At 47.7% G+C, this 17,941-nt stretch overlaps 1 protein-coding gene across 1 annotated transcript in view; it reads right to left on the bottom strand.

The window, feature by feature from the left end:
• Positions 1-17,530, bottom strand: part of TRPC7 (transient receptor potential cation channel subfamily C member 7) — a 73,347-nt gene extending 55,817 nt beyond the window's left edge. The window contains exons 1-2 of the mRNA XM_054168417.1: positions 17,180-17,530; positions 9,622-10,399 (exon numbers count right to left, since the gene is read on the bottom strand). Of these exons, the coding sequence (XP_054024392.1) occupies positions 9,622-10,399; positions 17,180-17,181 (780 nt within the window). The 5' untranslated portion in view covers positions 17,182-17,530. The remainder of the gene's footprint in view (positions 1-9,621; positions 10,400-17,179) is intronic.
• Positions 17,531-17,941: the final 411 nt, after the last annotated feature.

The following is a 17,941-nucleotide window of genomic DNA, read 5'->3' as shown; positions in this document are numbered from 1 at the left end:
TCATTTCACATGCCATCCATAGTTTTTCTCTCTGGCATTTCCCCCATGTTTATTACATTCCTGCTGTGTCTGTTACAAGCTCCACTGGGGAGGACCCACATTTTCAACGCAATTTGAGACTGACTAGATAGTTTCCTCGTGCTAAATGCATTAGCTGCTCTCCTTCAAATGTGTGGCTCTTCTCAGCTCAGCTGCTTGAAACCCTCATGCCTCCTGAAAACCAGATGGGAAAAACGGAGAAAATAATGGGTTTAAATTTAAGCCAATTGTTTACTTAACACAGCGACATTTGTCCTCTAAACCGAGCTAAATCTGGCTCTTCAGCTTGCTTCAGGAGCACACTTACATGTTCAAAGGTTCTATGAGGCCCATCTCTCCTGAGAATTTTGGCTGCAAACTGCACCTGCATGGCAGGAAGAAGATTCCTGCCTTAATTTACACCCATAACTAAAACAACCACATGACTTCCAGATCTCAATCAGCCAGCTACCACGGCATCAACAGCTCCTGGGAAAACTAGTCACAAGCATCAAGAGCCAAGAAGCTGTGGTGCCCACAGCACCTGAGCAGCACTTGGGAAGAAGTCCTGGTCCAGAGCACTCTTGACCATAAGGAGATCATCCTCTAAGAAGAGCAGGCCTAGAAGTGATCCTGCAGCACTCTCTTAAGCAGAGACAAGAATATAACAAAGTGTGTAATTCCATTTCTCTGTCGTGAAATGAGCCCAAATCTTGTGCTGGGATAATGACAACGAAATGACACACTTGGAAATAAGCAATTTCCATGCTGCACTGGCAGAAAGTTCCCTGCACTGAGTTATATTCCAGGAAATTGTCACTTTTGATCATGTAAATCCCCCTAAGCCCACGGATTCTGAAGTACCTGGCAGCATTTGTGTGGCAGGGTAAAGCTGTTTGTATACCATTCCTGTTTGTCCACAATCCAGAGGATAGCCTGCCTCAGTGCAGTGGAGATGGGCTCACTATAATTATCCACAATAACAACAATTAACAGCACAATGAGGAATAAACCAAATCACTTCCCATCTGCATCCCCTTTAACGTTGGGCTCGAGCTCCTCCGAGTGCGTTACGCCGTTTCCATTCATTAATACGATATTAATTCCCTGCAGCGCCTTGGATAAACTTACCTGACTCTCTTCTCCCATCAGCTGATCTGGTGTGATTATTCTATTCAGAGCAATAGTTCTAATTAGGTTCATTTGTAGTTGCAGTAGCTACCCTTGCCCAAGGTGAATAATGAGCAGCAGCCTGCTTGTAATGAGCCACCCAGCTCCGAACTGCTCCCTAAAACCCAGTGCTGGTATCAGCTACATGCTCGGGCGTTTGGTGCTGCTGTTCATACACAGGGCTCAGCAAGATGGCATTGGATTGGTATTTCAGCAGTGGCAGAATCATTTTCTGTTTTCCTCATTTGATTTCAGCTTTCCAAAAAATACCTTCCTCTTTGACACTCTGGAGCATTCCCCCTCCTGCTACCATTTGTGGCTGAGGGCAGGAGGAATTGAAACACAGAAGCACTTTACAGCAGTAGGTGCCCTGAGAAACCTCTTCCATGGTGAAAGTGTTAGTAAGGGCAAGCTCAAAGTCATAGGAGCTCTGCCCTCATTGCAGAGGACCCAGCAGCCAGGATGGAAAGGGCCAACTCCTCTTTCCTCTCTAAACAGCAGTCTGAGAACCAGGACTCATTTTGTCTTGCATGCTCAGTGGGCAAGAAAGGCAAACACTCTGTCAACTAAACACAGGCAACTGGCCAAATCATTCCCCTATTCATCACAGTGCTACTGGCAGCAAACTTGGCAGAGAAATGCACAATCTCTTCTCCTGAGCAGCAGTCAGGGCTGTGGTGAGCACAGTGCTGGGTGGTTCAGCTCTGCCACAGCAGCCTCCACCTGCCTGCACAAAGAGAAAGTCCCTTGGAAGTGGGGCTGGGCAGCCAGCAGGGCAGTGAGAAGTGAAACAGAGGAGTTTGTCTCCCCTTTGTTGCTTGGAGACTAGAGACCAAAGGTAAAATTCTGTGGGATTGCCCAGATTGTTGGGAAAGGTTTTGGGGGAGCACAGATCCTACCTACTGCCACAACTGCTGAGCATTGGCTTGCTGTGATGGATCTCAAATCCTGGCTTCAGCTTTGTGGCCCTCCCTACACATTGTGGTGCTGGAGCGTGTCCAGAGGAGGGCAATGAAGCTGGTGAAAGGTCTGGAGACCAGGGTGGTGAGGAGCAGCTGAGGGACCTGGAGTTGTTTATGCCTGGAGAAAAGGAGGCTGAGGGAACACTTTCTTGCTCTCTACAACTCCCTGAAAGGAGGCTGGAGCCAGGTAAAGGTCAGTCTCCTCTCCCAGGCAACAAGTAACAGCAGGAAACAGCCTCAGGTTGCACCAGGGGAGGTTCAGGTTGGATATTAGGAAATATTTCTTCACCAAAAGGCTTGTCAGGCCCTGGAACAGCCTGCCCAGGGCAGTGGTGCACTCTGAAACCTTATCACAAGTCTGGCAGGTGAAGAACAAACACAGTCACAGTGCTGGGATTTTACCTCTTTTGCTATAGAGTCCTCCCAGGACTATGCATAAGAGAGTTAACTCTGCTCACCCCCCTTTACCAGCCCCTGACCTTCGGGTCCAGTAACAGGGATTGTTCCTCTTGACAGAAATGCACTCCTGGTGGAGGGTCAGCAAGGAGGTCTCCCTCAGGCTCTTCTCACTTGCTCCCTGTGATAGGCTAAGGAACAATGGATGCAAGCTGCAGCACAGGAGGTTCCACCTCAACAAAGGAGGAACTTCTTTACTGTAAGGGTCCCAGAGCCCTGGAGCAGGCTGCCCAGAGAGGTTGTGGAGTCTCCTTCTCTGGAGACTTTCAAGGCCAGTCTGGATATGTTCTTGTGTGACCTGAGCTAGATTGTATGGTCCTGCACTGGCAGAGGGGTTAGACTCAAAGATCTCTTTGGGTGCCTTCCAACCCCTGACCTCCTGTGAGCCCCTCAGCCTCCTCTTCTCCACACTAAACACCCCCAGTTCCCTCAGCTGCTCCTCAGCAGCCCTGTTCTTCAGCCCCTTCCCCAGCTTCTTTCCTCTACTCTGGACACACTTCAGCACCTCAATGTCCTTCTTGTAGTGGGGAGCCCAAAACTGAGCCCAGTGCTCAAGGTGCAGCCTCACCAGTGCTGAGGCCACCATGAATAATGGTCTTATCTCTTCCAGCCGCAGGTGTGGGTTGCAGATGGCCGAGTGACACCCTTCAGTAGGAGTCACAGCAGCTACTGCTCTGCTTTCCTGCGAGCAGACACAGGCAGATGCTAACACACCTTCACACTCCCAGATACAAAAACATCACTTTCAGGACAGCTCCAAGCCTCACAGCTTTGGCATCAGTTCTAAACCACTCTGAAAAGCTTTGGAGATTTTCTTCCTCGTGCAACATTTTAAAACCCTTTTCCTTGGGCACTGTGCCAGGCAGAAAATGATTTAATCACAGAACAGGCACAGAAAGAGCACTTGCAGTAACAGCTCTCCAAGTACTGTGGGTATTGCTTCATTTGTAAATATTTAAGGAGAACAATACGAGAGCCACAGATTTGGGAGGATATTTTTAAGGTCAGAAGGGTTCTCTGCATCCACTTTCCACAGCCTCTGCACATCCATGCAAAGCACATCTGCAATTAATCACTCTCCAGACAAACTCAGTGCAGCAGCTGTTGGTAGTGGGTTTGTCTCTGAGAAGGAACAGCCTGGAGAGTGAGTTCTTCATGCACAGAGTGAGTCCCAATCAGCAGGCCAAACACAAATTTCACTGCAGGCTTTAAATGCATTCTCCTTCTCCCAGGCTGCTTCCACTACAACTTTTAATTTCCTCTCTTATCTTCATACCTAATTTGGTCCAAGAAAAGTTAAAGTTTCAGTAATAGGCAATCTGGTGGGGGGTTTTCTGCCTTACTAGGACCTGCTTCTTTCCTGTGTTCTGAGGTGGGTAATTGGCTGTCCTTGCTTATGCATTTGCTTTGCACTGGTGAAAATTGAGAATAAGGATCACAGCTTCTAAGCTCACAGGCTTTCCAGGCAGAGGAGAAAATTGGCTCTTAGGTGAGGGGGGTGTGTGTGGGGAAAAGAACAGATCTTTTTTAAGGCTAAAAGCCACCAAAGCCACATCTCTGACCACATGCCTAAAAATAAATAATAAAGTCCTTCTGAAAGTCCAACCTGGAAAAATTTGGTTCCCTCACTACAAGAAAGACATTGAGCTGCTGGAGCAGACCCAGAGAAGGGCAAAGAAGCTGGTGAAGGGTTAGAGCACACGTCTGCTGAGGAGCAGCTGAGGGGACAGGGGCTGTTAAGCCTGGAGAAGAGGAGGCAAGGCATACCCTGTGAAGTTCAGGGTGTATGCTTAGGTGGCTTATTGGAGCAAGAGCTGTGCCCCAGAGATGCCAAATCGTCCCCAAAAGATACAAGTGACTGAGTCTCCAGAGCTGGTTTGCCTCTCTTGCCAGCAGCAGGGGAATTTAGGGGTTTGAGCCTCAGCTGCTTTACTGCAGCCCCAACAAAACAACAAGGAGCTGCTAGCAGGCAGGGTCCTGCAGGCATCTACACGCTTCAGGCCATCACTGCCCACAAATAGCACAGCAGCCAGCCGCAGCCAGCAGCCAGCTGAGCCTGGTCACGATGCTCAGCTGCACCCAAGGGTCTGCTTCTGGATTCCAACATCTTGCAGAGAAAGGACAACAGTTATAAGAAAAGTGACAGCAAGAGGCACATAAATGGGAAACAAAGCCTGGTGTGCTGTAGTAAATCGACTGACAACGTCGGTAGGATTGGTAAACAAAGACCACGCACCATATGTCTGCCAGGTGGTGGATTAGATCATGCCTTGGGTACCATTTTCATCAAGAGGAGCTGAGATCTGATTTACCACTTATGGCTGGTCAGATCTTTTCACAGATTCCTTTGTGATTCTTTTAACTTAATTTGTCTGGATTGCTAAATGGAAGGGACTGGAGGATTGTCTTCATCACGGGGACATTCCCCAGCACACACACAAGCATGGAGTCTAATTGCAGAGCAAGCAGAGCTGTAAACCAGACCTGGCTGTAGAGTGGGATCTCACCAGGAACAGGGATGCACAGTCACAGCCTTACCAAGAGTCAACAGGACCAATACTCTGTGCTTCACTCACTGCTGGGATGTGGACAGGACTATTAATCCTAGCCCTGCTGCTCAAGGCAGGTGCAAGGGCATTTCCTGCAGACTGCTTGCCAGAAATGCAATCTCCCAAGGGCTTTGCAGGACATACAAAAATGATTCTGTTGACTCTGCTTTTAATATTCCAGCCTTAGAAATGAGTCACCTGGCTGGGGACAGCTGGTATCTGTGAAGACATCTGCGTTTGGTTTGACAGCATGGGGACATGGGGAAAGATCACTTTCTCTCAGCCAAAGAGGGGACCAGTTCCCATCAGCTTGGCTCATGGGGGTCAGCTTTCTCATATGGACAAATCCTAGCTGTGTTATCTGTGCTGGGAATGACCTCAAGCTTATTTACATGAGCAAAACAAACAGAGTACACTGGTAGATGAGAGAAGGATTATTTGCTTTATGAGTCAAGCCCTAGGTCTACAAACTTTGAAAGAAAAGGGAATGTGCACAGCCTTGTCTCAGTTTGAGTAAAAGCACAGCATGGCCCAGTAGCTCCAAATGCACCTCTCCTCTTACAGTCACTTGTGTGTAACACTGAGCTCTACTTAGAGCTGTAAAATACCTTAATGCATCATGAGATACAGACAAACTGATTGGGAGGTACTAGGCTGCAATTTGCCTAACATCTACTCTTGCTATTAAGGACCTATTGGACAGAAAGGCTGCTAAAGGTCAGCAGTGTGAGCTAGCCTGTGTCTGGACTCCCATTTCCACCTCACCAACACTCCCATAGCTGCTTTGTGATGTGCCATGCTCATGGGAAGACAGTTCTGGAGACCTGCAAGTGCATGACCGAACCTTAGCCATTCCGGGTGAGAACAGCTTCTGCTGCTGTCAAAAAGAACAGACAAAGTGCTTTGCACCTAGCAGTCTTCCTTGCAGTCTCTCTCAGACTATGGCTGACCACAGCTAATGCAACTTTTCTCCTTTAGAGTGGTTCAGAGGGCTGCTTTGTTTCCCCTCTCCTACCTGACCAAAGAGGCAAGTCACAGAAAGAGCTCCATGCTCTCTAAACTCACACTGCCTCCGCTGGCTCCCCAGTCCCCTCTGCTGAATGCTGCTCTTGCATAAGAGATTTAGGGCAGCAAGCAGCAGGTGAGAGCACTGCATTTATATTTTAATTAGCTCATGCTAGGAGTTTCTTCATGGGTTACTTAATTACTATTTGTCCACCCACATTATGAAAACCTTACTCGTGTCCTTCCGTTTCAAGGACTTTTTGTACCTCCTGAATAAGACTGCATAGAAATAACTGCTCTGAAGCAATGCCAAGTGACAATTTAATACATCCATTGAACACCAATTGTAATTCCAGGACTCCAGCAACAAAGCCAATAAATTCTAGGAAAGTGTTATTCTAGGCACTCACACACACACACAAGTCCCCTGGAAGTTGTCTGACTTCACAGATTGTTATCATTTGTGGGCTTCTTGAATACACTTTCCTAGAAGTGGCTTCACAAAATCATGGAATGCTCTGGGTTGGAAGAGACCTCTTGAGCCTCCTGCAGTGAGCAGGGCTGTCCCCAACTAGATCCCTGCTAGATCATGGAATCATAGAATAATCTGGTCCAGAAGGGACCTCCAAAGCTCATCCAGTCCAACCCCCTCTGCAGTCAGCAGGGACATCCTCCACTGGATCAGCTTGCCCAGAGCCCTGTTGAGCCTCACCTTGAATATCTCCAGGGATGGGGCCTCAACCACCTCCCTGAGCAACCTGCTCCAGTGTTCCACCACCCTCATAGTAAAGAACTTGTTCCTAACATCCGATCTAAATCTGCCCTTCTCTAGTTTGAAGCCATTGCCCCTGGTCCTGTCCCTGCAGGCCTTTGTAAACAGTCTCTCCCCATCCTCCCTCTAGGCCCCCTTCAGGTACTGGAAGGCTGCTATCAGGTCTCCCCAGAGCCTTCTCTTCTCCAGGCTGAACACCCCCAGCTCCCTCAGCCTGTCCTCACAGCAGAGGTGCCCCAGCCCCTGATCATTTTCATGGCCCTCCTCTGGACCTGCTCTATGAGGTCCTTATCCCTCCTCTATCAAGAGCCCTAGATGCAGTACTCCAGATGAGGTCTCACCAGAGCCCTGCTGTGTGAAAACAAACCTTCCTGGGGTATCAATGCCATCTTCTACACTGATTATATCAATGACAAGAAATAGTTTTTTACACAAATACCTCCAGCTGTGGGGGTTTTCTGCAGTGAGCACACAGGAGACTCTTAAAGAGTGTCTCATTTCTGGAAGCATTGATGTGACAAGGTTAAAGTAACCTAGTGGTAAGGGTACTCCTGAGGTACTTCACTGACGTGGGTGGATGTGTGTGCACAGAACCTTCCAATAAGGCAATGGTCCTGGAAAGCCTTCCTGGAAACACAATGATTTGGCAAAGGGTTTTCCAGTATTGATTTACTTGCATCCATTTGCCAGTTCTGGGGAGATACAACCACTGTTGTCTTGACTATTTAGCATTTGACTGCTTGTTTGCTCCAGGAGGATTGATGGACCCACCAGGGCCGGTCTAGACCACGCTGGCAGCTCTGTGAACGAAAGGAGGGATTCCGGTAGAAATAAGATTGGCTTTTGTGCAGCCAGACTCTTCTCAGCTGGCAGACAGGCAGCTCTGGAGCTGCTCATGCTCCACACAACTGGTTTTTCTTTTTTTCTTTTCTTTTTTTCCTACTGAAAAGGAGATGAAACATCAAAGAGAGACTCCTGTTGTTCACTGTGGGTGTGAGCCCATAGCATGCTCGCACTGCAATAACCCTCACTCAGGCAGCCAGATTCACTGAACCTGATGAGATTGCCTCACCAGGACTGAATTCCATGAAAGTCAAAATTCACTTTAAAATAGTTGTGTCCTCCTTGCAGCTCTGAGTCACAGGGCAAGAAGAGATTGCAAGATTTTGCCCTAATTTTATTGCTAAAAGAGCTGAGTGGTTTAGGTGGTTTTTCCTGTTAGAGCCTTCTGCCAGGGTTTCAAAGGCAGCAGCCCGAGAAGGGGCTTCCTTCTCACTTCTGAATTGGAGAGCACGTAGCTACAAAGCCTGAAATGGATGCTTTAACACTTGAATAGTTCTCTAAATTAAAAAGAATGGATTCCTGGGAGGTGTCCTACCCCAGTTTACTCCCAAGATGGACTTTATTACCCCAGTGTCACTGATGGCAGCTCTAGCTGCACAAAAGCTGTAAGTCACAGCCAGGCTTACACTGATCATAGAGCTACTGAAGAGGAGCTTTTTATTCCATCACTACTTTATTTCAGAAGGGGAGACAATGCTATTTCTGTCATGTAAATGACTTAGAGAAATAATGCAAATGACCTTGGACATTTGCAAGCTCATTATGATAATGGCAGTCTTGACTAACACATAAGAAGCTTCTGCAAGTTCCACTGTTGGGTTTGGCATGATGATAAACTCCATCCCAATCTCCTGATCATCTCTCTCCCCCTCCTTCATGAAATCCATCACAGACAGATGCAGCACCAAACCATTAAGATGCAAGGCAATTTAAATGACTTTACAGAAAGCCCAAATTACCTAATTTATACCTTTTATCATTGTAACAGGACTAGCTGTACTGGATTCTTAAGTCATTAAACCAGCCTCTGGAGCTTTGCCTCTAAACCAGATTGCTCAATTAAAAAGACTTACCTTTCTTACAGGAAAAAAATGAGTCTCCATGTTTTTAATAACCTGGTTTTCATTCCTGCTGCAAAGCAGAGATTCTAAGCAATTGCAGTGTGCCACATGAAAGCTCTGAGCAAGGGTTTCTCTCCTGTAATATGCAATATTCCCTTCCAAATACTTATTAACTGGAGATGTGCAGCAGTTAACTGAATCAATGAGTAGGTAACACATCTGGCAGCTTCTCTAGCTTACATTCCCTCCCTCATGCCCTCAAACACCAAACCAAGACTTCAGAGAAGCACAGAACTGTTGAAGCTGGAAGAAACCTTTAAGATCATCAAGTGCAATTGCTCACCAATTGCTCCAATCCCACCACTGCTGCTTAGCTGCTGCCACTAAACCACGGCCCCAGCAGCACATCCATGCATCTTTTAGATACCTTCAGGGATGGAGATTCCACCACTGCCCTGGGCAGCCTGTTCCAATGCCTGAGAACCCTTTCCGTGAAGACATTTTTCCTAATGCCTGACCTCAACCTCCCCTGGCACAACTTGAGGCCATTTCCTCTCATCCTGGTGCCTGTTGCATGTGAGAGGAGACAGACCTCCACCTCACTCCAGCCTGCTTTGAGTTAGTTGTAGAGGGTGTTGAGGTCTCACCTCAGCCTCCTTTTCCAAAGACTAAACAACCCCATTTCTTTCAGCCGCTCCTCTTAAGACTTTCCAGACATGTAAGACACAAAGTCCCCTAAACTCCTTCAGCCCAAAGAAGGAAAAAACCCCCCAGTGATAAATTACCTTAAACTCAGTCTCAATATTGGCGAGCCTGGCCAGCTCGTTGCTTAGCTCTAGCGCCGTGAGGACAGGGTCCTCGCTGGAGAGAGAGAGATAAGCGGCGCTGGCTAATCCTTTGTAGGCATTCATCCTGGAGCGGGAGTGACTGAAGGAGTCCTTCCTCTGCTTCTCCAGACACTCGTTGCACTTGCAAAAGTAGTCGTGGGGCCGCTCGATCCGAGCGCCCTTCAGCAGCAGGATGTGCACGATCTCGTACTCCTGGCAGTGCGCAGCGAGGATGATGGGGGTGATGTCGTGGGAGAAGCGAGTGCCGTCCTCGTCGTAGGCGTAGAAATCGTCGTCCCGGAGCTCCTGCTCCAGGGGGCTGAGGGTGAGGCGCTGGCCCTGCGCGAAGGCCGGGTGGTTCAGTATGGCCTCCACGATGCGCACGTAGCCTTTGCTGATGGCTAGCAGCAGCGCGTCTCCCACCCGCGCCAGGTTCTCCTTCTTGAGGAGGAGCTCTGTCACTTCCAGGTGCTCGTTGCCCACGGCCAGCTGCAGGGCGTTCTGCCCCATGTAATCCACGCAGTTGAAGTTGAGAGTCTTGGATTCCTCCAGCATTTTGCGCACCACGGGGATGTTGCCGTACTCGGCGGAGTCGAGGAAGCGCTCCTCCTCCGCCGTCAGGCTGGTGCCCTTCTCGTTGAACATGTAGGCTGGGCCGCGGATGGCCTGCCGCCGGCCCTTCTCCCGCAGCGTTGTGTGCCGCCGATGCATGGTTTTAGAGTTGCTGCTCCTCAACCTGCACAAAGCCAGAGGGGAAGGTTGGTTATGGCCTTGGAGAGTCACAACCGTAGAATCCTTAAGGTCAGCAAAGGCCTCGAAGATCCTCAAGCTCAACTGCTGATGCAACACCACTATGCCCACTAAAACGTGTCCCAGAGCTCCACATCTACACAGCTTTTGAACACCTCCGTGGATGGGGACTCCATCACCTCTCTGGGCAGCTAGGTCCAACACCTGAACACTCTTGCAGTAAAGAAATTTTTCCTAACATCCAACCTAAACCTCCGCTGGAGAAACTTGTGTCCATGTCCTGCTGTCCTTTCACTAGTTACTTGAGAGAAGAGGAGGTAAGCTGCAGCACAGGGGGTTCCACCTCAGCACAAGGAGGAACTTCTTCACTGTAAGGGTCACAGAGCACTGGAACAGGCTGCCCAAAGAGGTTGTGGAGTCTCCTTCTCTGGAGACTTTCAAGGCCAGTCTGGGTGTGTTCCTCTGTGACCTGAGCTAGATTTTATGGTCCTGCTCTGGCAGAGGTGTTGGACCTGGTGACCTCTTTGGGTCCCTTCCAACCCCTGACCTCCTGTGAAGAGACCAACACCCACCTCACTACAACTTCTTTTCAAGTAGCTGTAAAGTGCAATGAGGTCTCCCCTCAGCCTCCTCTAATCTCTCATAACCTGAAATAAGGTTAGAAATGTCTCATTATCAGCAGATGTTTCTAGCTTTCTGCAGTAGTTTAGAGTCCTGTGGATACATATGGAGTAAAGATCAGTTTTGTGGACACCAGCCCAGTTCTCTTCTGACTTGAGCTCCCTTTTGGATTTCAAGGAGGATACACGGCACATGCTCAGTGAGAAACAGGCAAAAATTTGTATGGACACCTTGTTTTCTATTCTTACTCTTTAGCACTTAATCACACAGGAATTAGGAATGATACCCTCTAGGCTGCATTCCTCTGAATTACTCTTCTTGAGTTTTCCTCCTTGAGGGCATGAAACCTACAAAGAGCTAGCAGGACTCCCCATGTCAATAGAGCTTGGATTAGGCCAATAAATTATGCTCCATAAAGTTAAAACTCCATGAACTGAAACACTTGGTGGGAAGGATAAAGAAATTGTGTATTCTGGTAAGATTCAGCTGTTACAAGCAAACCACCTTTTCATTCACTGCTGCTTTTCTATGCTACAGTGACAGTTTAGGTGGCTGCTTTCTCTGTTTCCTGGTCTAGAGCAGTTTAATGAATGCCTGCCTCATTTTCTCACTGAAATACAGCTGGCAGCTACTCTAAGTGCAAGTGCCCAAATCCAAGGGCCAGTCCTGGATAACACAGGAATAACTTCTGCTTCAGTGTCACATCACTCCCCAGTATACATCTTTCAGAGAGCTACTGCAGAAAGACAAACCCACAGGTGTCTGGCCACAGCCTGAGGGCAGATCAGATCAGGGTCATTAATTTCCCCCCTGAAGTGGCTGAAATGCCTTTACTTGGAGCTGGTGGGAGTCATTCTTATTCTTATTCTTTTATTCTTATTCTTATTCTTACTCTTGTCTTATTCTTATTCATTTTTATTCTTATTCTTACTCTTACTCCTTCTCTGGAACTCTCAAATTAAGCCATGCCTATGTACAAGCAGGCTCAAGAGGGAGCAACCATGATGTTATATTAACTGAACTGAAGTCCTAAATCTATCTGTGTTTCTGAGCCATCCACCCTTTGCTTTCAGGGCCGTTCTGATTTTTCTTTTCAATTTTTTATGTTTGAATTTGCCCCTCTTCTAGAGTCTAAGCACGTGGAGTTAATTGCCAGCCCGAGCCTACAGAATGAGCAGCCTGGGTAAAAAAAAGGCAAAAGCAAAACCTCTCCCACAAAAAGCATTTGCACTCAGTCCAAAAGCAAGCCCTAAATCACTTGGGTAAAATGTTCAGGAGCCTCTAAGCTTCAGTGGGCAGATGTAACAAAGAAGCAGGTGTTAATGCTTGGTGGGTGGCAAAGGTTCATCCCTCTGCACTCCATCTGTTCTCTAAGTCAGTTTTGACCTTCACTGAGTGAAAAGTTCATGTCTTGTTCTGGAAAAAAAAGAAAGGAAAGAAAAACCAAACAAAAACTACTGGAGTTTGGAAGTGCTGAGGTGAATGATGAAAGGAAAAGGTGCCAGGAGAGGGTAGACTAGATACATTGCCTTCAATAATATGTAAGAGAAGAGCAATGGAATCAAGCAAAAACCCAGAAAAAATGAGCTGTATCAAGCCCCCAAAATACCTGAATTGGAATCACAGAATGTTAGGGATTGGGAGAGACCTTGAAAGCTCTCTAAAGGAGAACCCAGACAGGTGGGACAGATTACCATGTAATCACACACCAAGTAAGCATAAAACTACATCAAATATTACCATTGGCCTGGTTCTCATATGGGTGGGTTTTTTTTGCCTGAGAAAGGAGGCTAGAGTTTGGCCTAAAGCTAATTCACACCTGCTTGTTGTGTATGTAATAACATGCCAGGGAAAAGCACCTTCCTTTCACTTTGGGGTCAAAGAGAACACTGCTTCCAAACACTGTTTCTAACAGGAATTGCACTGGAGAAAGAGGCAACAGAAAATGATACCTGCCCTCCAAAATATAGTTACTATCCAGCACCTATATTGCAATAAATGTTCTGCAGGCATGTCCCTACAGCCCAGAGCCAACCACTGCCAGCAGGTAAGGGCAAGAGCTCTGTAAATCCAGAGGGCTTCCCCCCAGATGAATTACGACCCTCAGCCTTGGTTGTGAGCAGAGATCAATACCTCAGCTATCACACTTCAGCTCCTTTAGAGAGAAGAAGAGATGAATAAAAAGATTACACTTATAACTTTGAATAATTTCAGCAGTAATGTTCAGCCATCAGCTCCTGCTCTGAAAAGAAAGTTACCATTATGTCTGACCTGAGCCCTGAATTGTGATAGAGAAGTGGTGGTGCAGTAGCTGAAGATCGTAGAAACTGAACTCTGCTGCAGTGTCATGACTGTTCCCAGCGCCTTTTTTATTCTGCTTCTCAGCTCTGTGCAGGCAAGTTCATATTTACTGAGTGTGTGTAATGTGCCCTCTTTCAAAAAAAAGAGAGAAGTGATTATAACTTGATTGCATTTATCTTACCATTTCTGTCTGAAGGTGCTTTGCATGGAAATGACTCTGCATTAGCATATTTTATTGAGACAGCTAGTGATCAAACTCATCAGGCAATTAAATACTCTGCTTTTCTAGGAATGAATGCCAATGTATGCAGTGTTGTTGGAGAGAAAATGGTCTGGGAAGAGAAAACCAAAAATATCAGGGCCTAAGTACTGCCTGCAGCAAAGTGCACCCAGCTGTACACAGCCAGAAGATGTCTGGACTCCTGTGGCGAGTGGAGGAGAATAGCAATTGCTGAAAGGTGATTTAGCTCTTAACAAATCTCCCTCTCAGTTGCTAATCAACATGCCCAAGAGCAGGTCCTTGCAACTTGCACTGAGGGTTCTAGGCACTGAGACAATCAGCACCTGAAAAGGGAACGTGGTGCAACATGAGTGCTGTTCTTCATGTGGTGCCACTGAAAACACTGCTGAAGCTGAAACTCTCAGGGTTTTGCAACCACAGTCTCTTAACTGGTCCAAGTCCCAGACATGCAGGACAAGTTAGGCACAGGGGGGAAGCTGAACTGCTATGTATTGAGCTTACTCCAGCAAACATCCTTTCTCCTTGACTCTCCTTTCCACATTGTGGCAGACAGTGCCGTGCAGGACCTTCTGCTGCATCTCTAGTCTCTCACAAGAGCCTTTGGAGGGGCATGGTAGCATCTAGATGGTAGCATCTAGAGTTGAGTCTTGGAGAAAATCTTCAAAAGCCTAAATGCCTTTAGAGGTTAAACTGCAGTTTTTACATATGGCTTTGAAGCAGAACGTTAAAAGCACAGAGGAGAGGATGAATAATGTCTGCCTGAGTTTCTAAAACATCTGAAGCCTGAGCAGGTACTGAAACTGATAGGTATTAGGTACTGTGATAATTCCAGAACTCTCTGTTGATGTCAAACTTGCCTTAAAGCCTAAAAATTCAGCAGAGCATTTACAAAGGCAGCTTTAGGAACCCATGGCCTCTCACCACACTTTGGGTTTGCTTTCATTCAGTGAAGAGAGGTTGGCAGGAGTCCTCCTGTGCCCTTTTCAACAGCCCCCTTGTCCAGAAACTACTGAAGAAACTTTGGATTTGTAACCTTTACTACGCCTCACGTTGAGCACAGCGATCATCAGAGTTGGCTTTGAGGAGACATTGACTCTGTGTTGTTGAAAAGGAAATTTAAGTTTCTGAAAGCTGTTTTGAAGGCATTACCCTGGGTTCCTGCAGAGCCCCAGAAACTGTCAGATTGACACTTGTTATTTTTCTTTCTACTTACATCAATATTTCTAAAAAGAATCAGGGAGCACAGAGCCAGCAGACTCCCTGAGGCCTCTCTGGAGCTCTTGTAACAACAAAAGGCCGTTTCCCTCTGTTAACCCTTTGCTTCCATGCAGGAAGCCTGATCACCCAAAGTATGCTAAAACATGAACAAAACTTCAGGACCTTAAGCTCTATCAGCAGACACAAACGGGTAAAGAAATCAGTTTGTTGAGAAGAGAGAGGCAAATTGTCAGAGCAAACCCTGGGGGATGCTGCACCTTTAAAGAACTGCAGCAGCTTTGGAAGCAGACTCCAGACTTTGAGTCAGGAGCACAGACTGAGCACAACTGGATACATTTATGAGCCTACAAGCTATAGGCTGCTGTGGCCTTCCCAATGCTGCTCAGGCATGTACCAGCCTCTTTTTCTCCCATACCTTGAACAGCCTCTAATTCTTACCCCAAAATCATGGTATTATCATTTAAGATAAAAGATTTAAGCATCCTTTTGGACATATTGCTGACTTACTCTGTATACTCAGTATCATTTGGGTGGTTACTTTTGATTAACAACAGCTTATTCTAAAGTTTTCTGTGCTTTGAAATGCTTTTATTTCACCTCTGGGTGTTCAAAGCATGAATTCAATGCTGTTTAGCAGCACAGTCATTCTACATAAGAAGTTGTACACTTATCTAGGGATATTTAGGGATATTATCTAGGGATATTTAGGGATATTATCTAGGGATAATTATTTTTAGCTCTCTCTCAGACAGTTATTTATTCACTTGCAGACTAATCCTACAGAGCAGGAAGCAATACCCCCTCTCCATCATTCCCACTGTTCATACAGATAAAAGAAAATGATATTTCAAGGTCAAGCTTTGCAAAGAGGCCTCTCTCCTTGTGGAAGTACAGGTGAAGTCAACCAAACCATACCTTTTCAAGTCCATTTAAGAAATGGCAGCACCAGATACATTCAGGAGGACAAACCAGGTCTCTCATGTTACTAAAGGCTAGGAACTAACATTTCCATCATCTTCCTGCCATCAGGCATAAAGTCTGAGGGGAATAACCTAGAAACACTAAGGACAGAGTACCAAGTCTATCCCAGCATCTAAATTTTCGTGTCTTCCCTGCTCTCTGTTAGGAATGAGGCATCTCTGCCTTGTGGTTTGGAAATAAATAAATAAAAAGAAATAGAATTTGGCTTTCTGGCAGCTGTCTTTCAGAAAAACCCATCCCCTGCTGCTCAGTGGTCTCACCCTCCCTCTTCTCATAAACTAAGCATCAGGTTTTTTGTTCCCATTCCAAAGCAATGGTATGCACAAACACAAGGCTTTTACAGCAGGAGAGACTGCAACATAATCACCTTGGTTCTTGTATTCAGCTTCTTACTGCATTGTAATGTATGTACTGGGTGGTTTCTTTCCTCTGTTCTTTCTTCCTTGTTTCCCCTCAATACATGGTTGTGAAGGTGACTGATGGTTACAGAGGCATCACAGAACACATGAGACAGACCAAAACCAGGATTGTTTTTGCATTCTCTTCTATTGTCATTCATTAACACATTGGGCCACCAAACGGACTGCCACGAAAGGAGTAGGTCCTACTCATACGAGGAATAATTGGCCCTCCCCGCTGAAGCATTTGAAAGCCCAGGCTCAGATCTCACTGAGAGCACAACAGAGCAATACCTGTTCATTCATAAATTTGTACTACTGACGAGAGCAACGAAAAACATTTCTACTTGTGCAAGCAGAGGGCAGTGTAATGCTGGTTTTCATCAAACACTTCAACTGAAAAGAGAAAGAAGGAGCTCTGAAAACTGCTCATCTCGGCTCTGGCCGGATTGCATTTCCCCTTCTTGCTGCACCCTTTTCCTTGTTCACTTCAGAGTTATTTCAAGACAAGGTACAAACGTGGAGAGAAGCTCTCCTGGCAGCAATTAGACCCAGGAAACAGCAACAGGCACGATTCAGTGTCCCGTGTTTGCACCCCTCATTTTTCCTCGTTTTGCCTCAGCCACATCAATTCCAGGAAAAAGAAACCCTTAAAAGCTTCACCTAGCTACGAGAGGAAACTGCAGCGTGGCTCCAAACCATGTGGCTGGTAACAAACACCAAGCTCCCTGAGGTGCACCGAGGCACTGAAACAAACACACTTGGGGATGTTCGCACAAATTCCGAGGGGAGAAAGCCAAAGCAATTTCACACGCAGCCACCCACCTCACTCAGGCCAGCCCATGCTCGAGGCTCGGAGAAAACCAAGCCGCACCGAGCCACCTCTAACCCCAGCAAAACTTCCCAGTGCAGAGCTAGGGACTGGCACTAGAGCCAGGGCATTTCTGCGGGAGCTGAGAGCCGGCTCTGGGAGAGGCAGAGCCCCGCGGCTGGGGCAGCAGCTTACATGAGCGCGTCGGAGCCGGGTCCGCTTCACTCTAGAGCCGCGGAGCGCTGCGCGGCGTTGCGCGGCCCCCCATGGCGCTGCCGCTGTCCGCGGTTGTGAGTCGCCGCTGTCCGCGGTGCTGAACCGCCGCTCAGAGCGGCCGGACGGGGCGGGCGCTGGCCGCGGGGCTGCAGACGCCGCCGGTTCGGTCGAGGCGGTGCCACATCCTTATCCCCTCGTGGCGGCTGGGACAGAGTTCCCCGAGAACGCCGGGGATTTGCTTCCTGGAGGAAAAGCCTGCTGCCAGGTTGGCATGTGAGTTGCGTTGTCCTCCCCGTCTTCCCTCCCCCCTCTTCCCACGCCGATGTTCTCCTGTAGGTTCGGTTTGATGGTTGTTTTTTTTTCAGAGCTTCCCCTTGTCAGTCGGAGCTGGGGAGCGCCCCTGCACCCTCCCAAGGGCTGCCCCAGAGCAGGCGTGGCGAGACCAACCCTCCCGGAGAAGGCAGGGCAAGGCTGCCCCGCAGGGCGGGGGGCTCCGTGAGGGGGCTCCCCTTCACGCACCTCCCGTCCGCTTCATCCGGCTGTACCACCCCTCTGCTGGGAGTGGTTAGTGCCGCTTCTCCCCGGCCGTGCCCAGGCTGAGATCCTTTTCTGCCTTCCCAAGGAGATCTTTGCTCTTACGGGTGGCCCATGAGGGGTGTGCCTGCGTGTGTGTGCGGTGGGAGCCGAAGGGGGTGGCGAGAAATGAATGCGGCATGCAAAATAATCACTCAGTGCAATCAA

The sequence above is a fragment of the Dryobates pubescens genome, chromosome 16 (assembly GCF_014839835.1).
Source record: "Dryobates pubescens isolate bDryPub1 chromosome 16, bDryPub1.pri, whole genome shotgun sequence".
Taxonomy (NCBI): domain Eukaryota; kingdom Metazoa; phylum Chordata; class Aves; order Piciformes; family Picidae; genus Dryobates; species Dryobates pubescens.
Note: the sequence above shows the minus strand (reverse complement) of the source record. Positions and strands in the feature narration are given on the sequence as shown.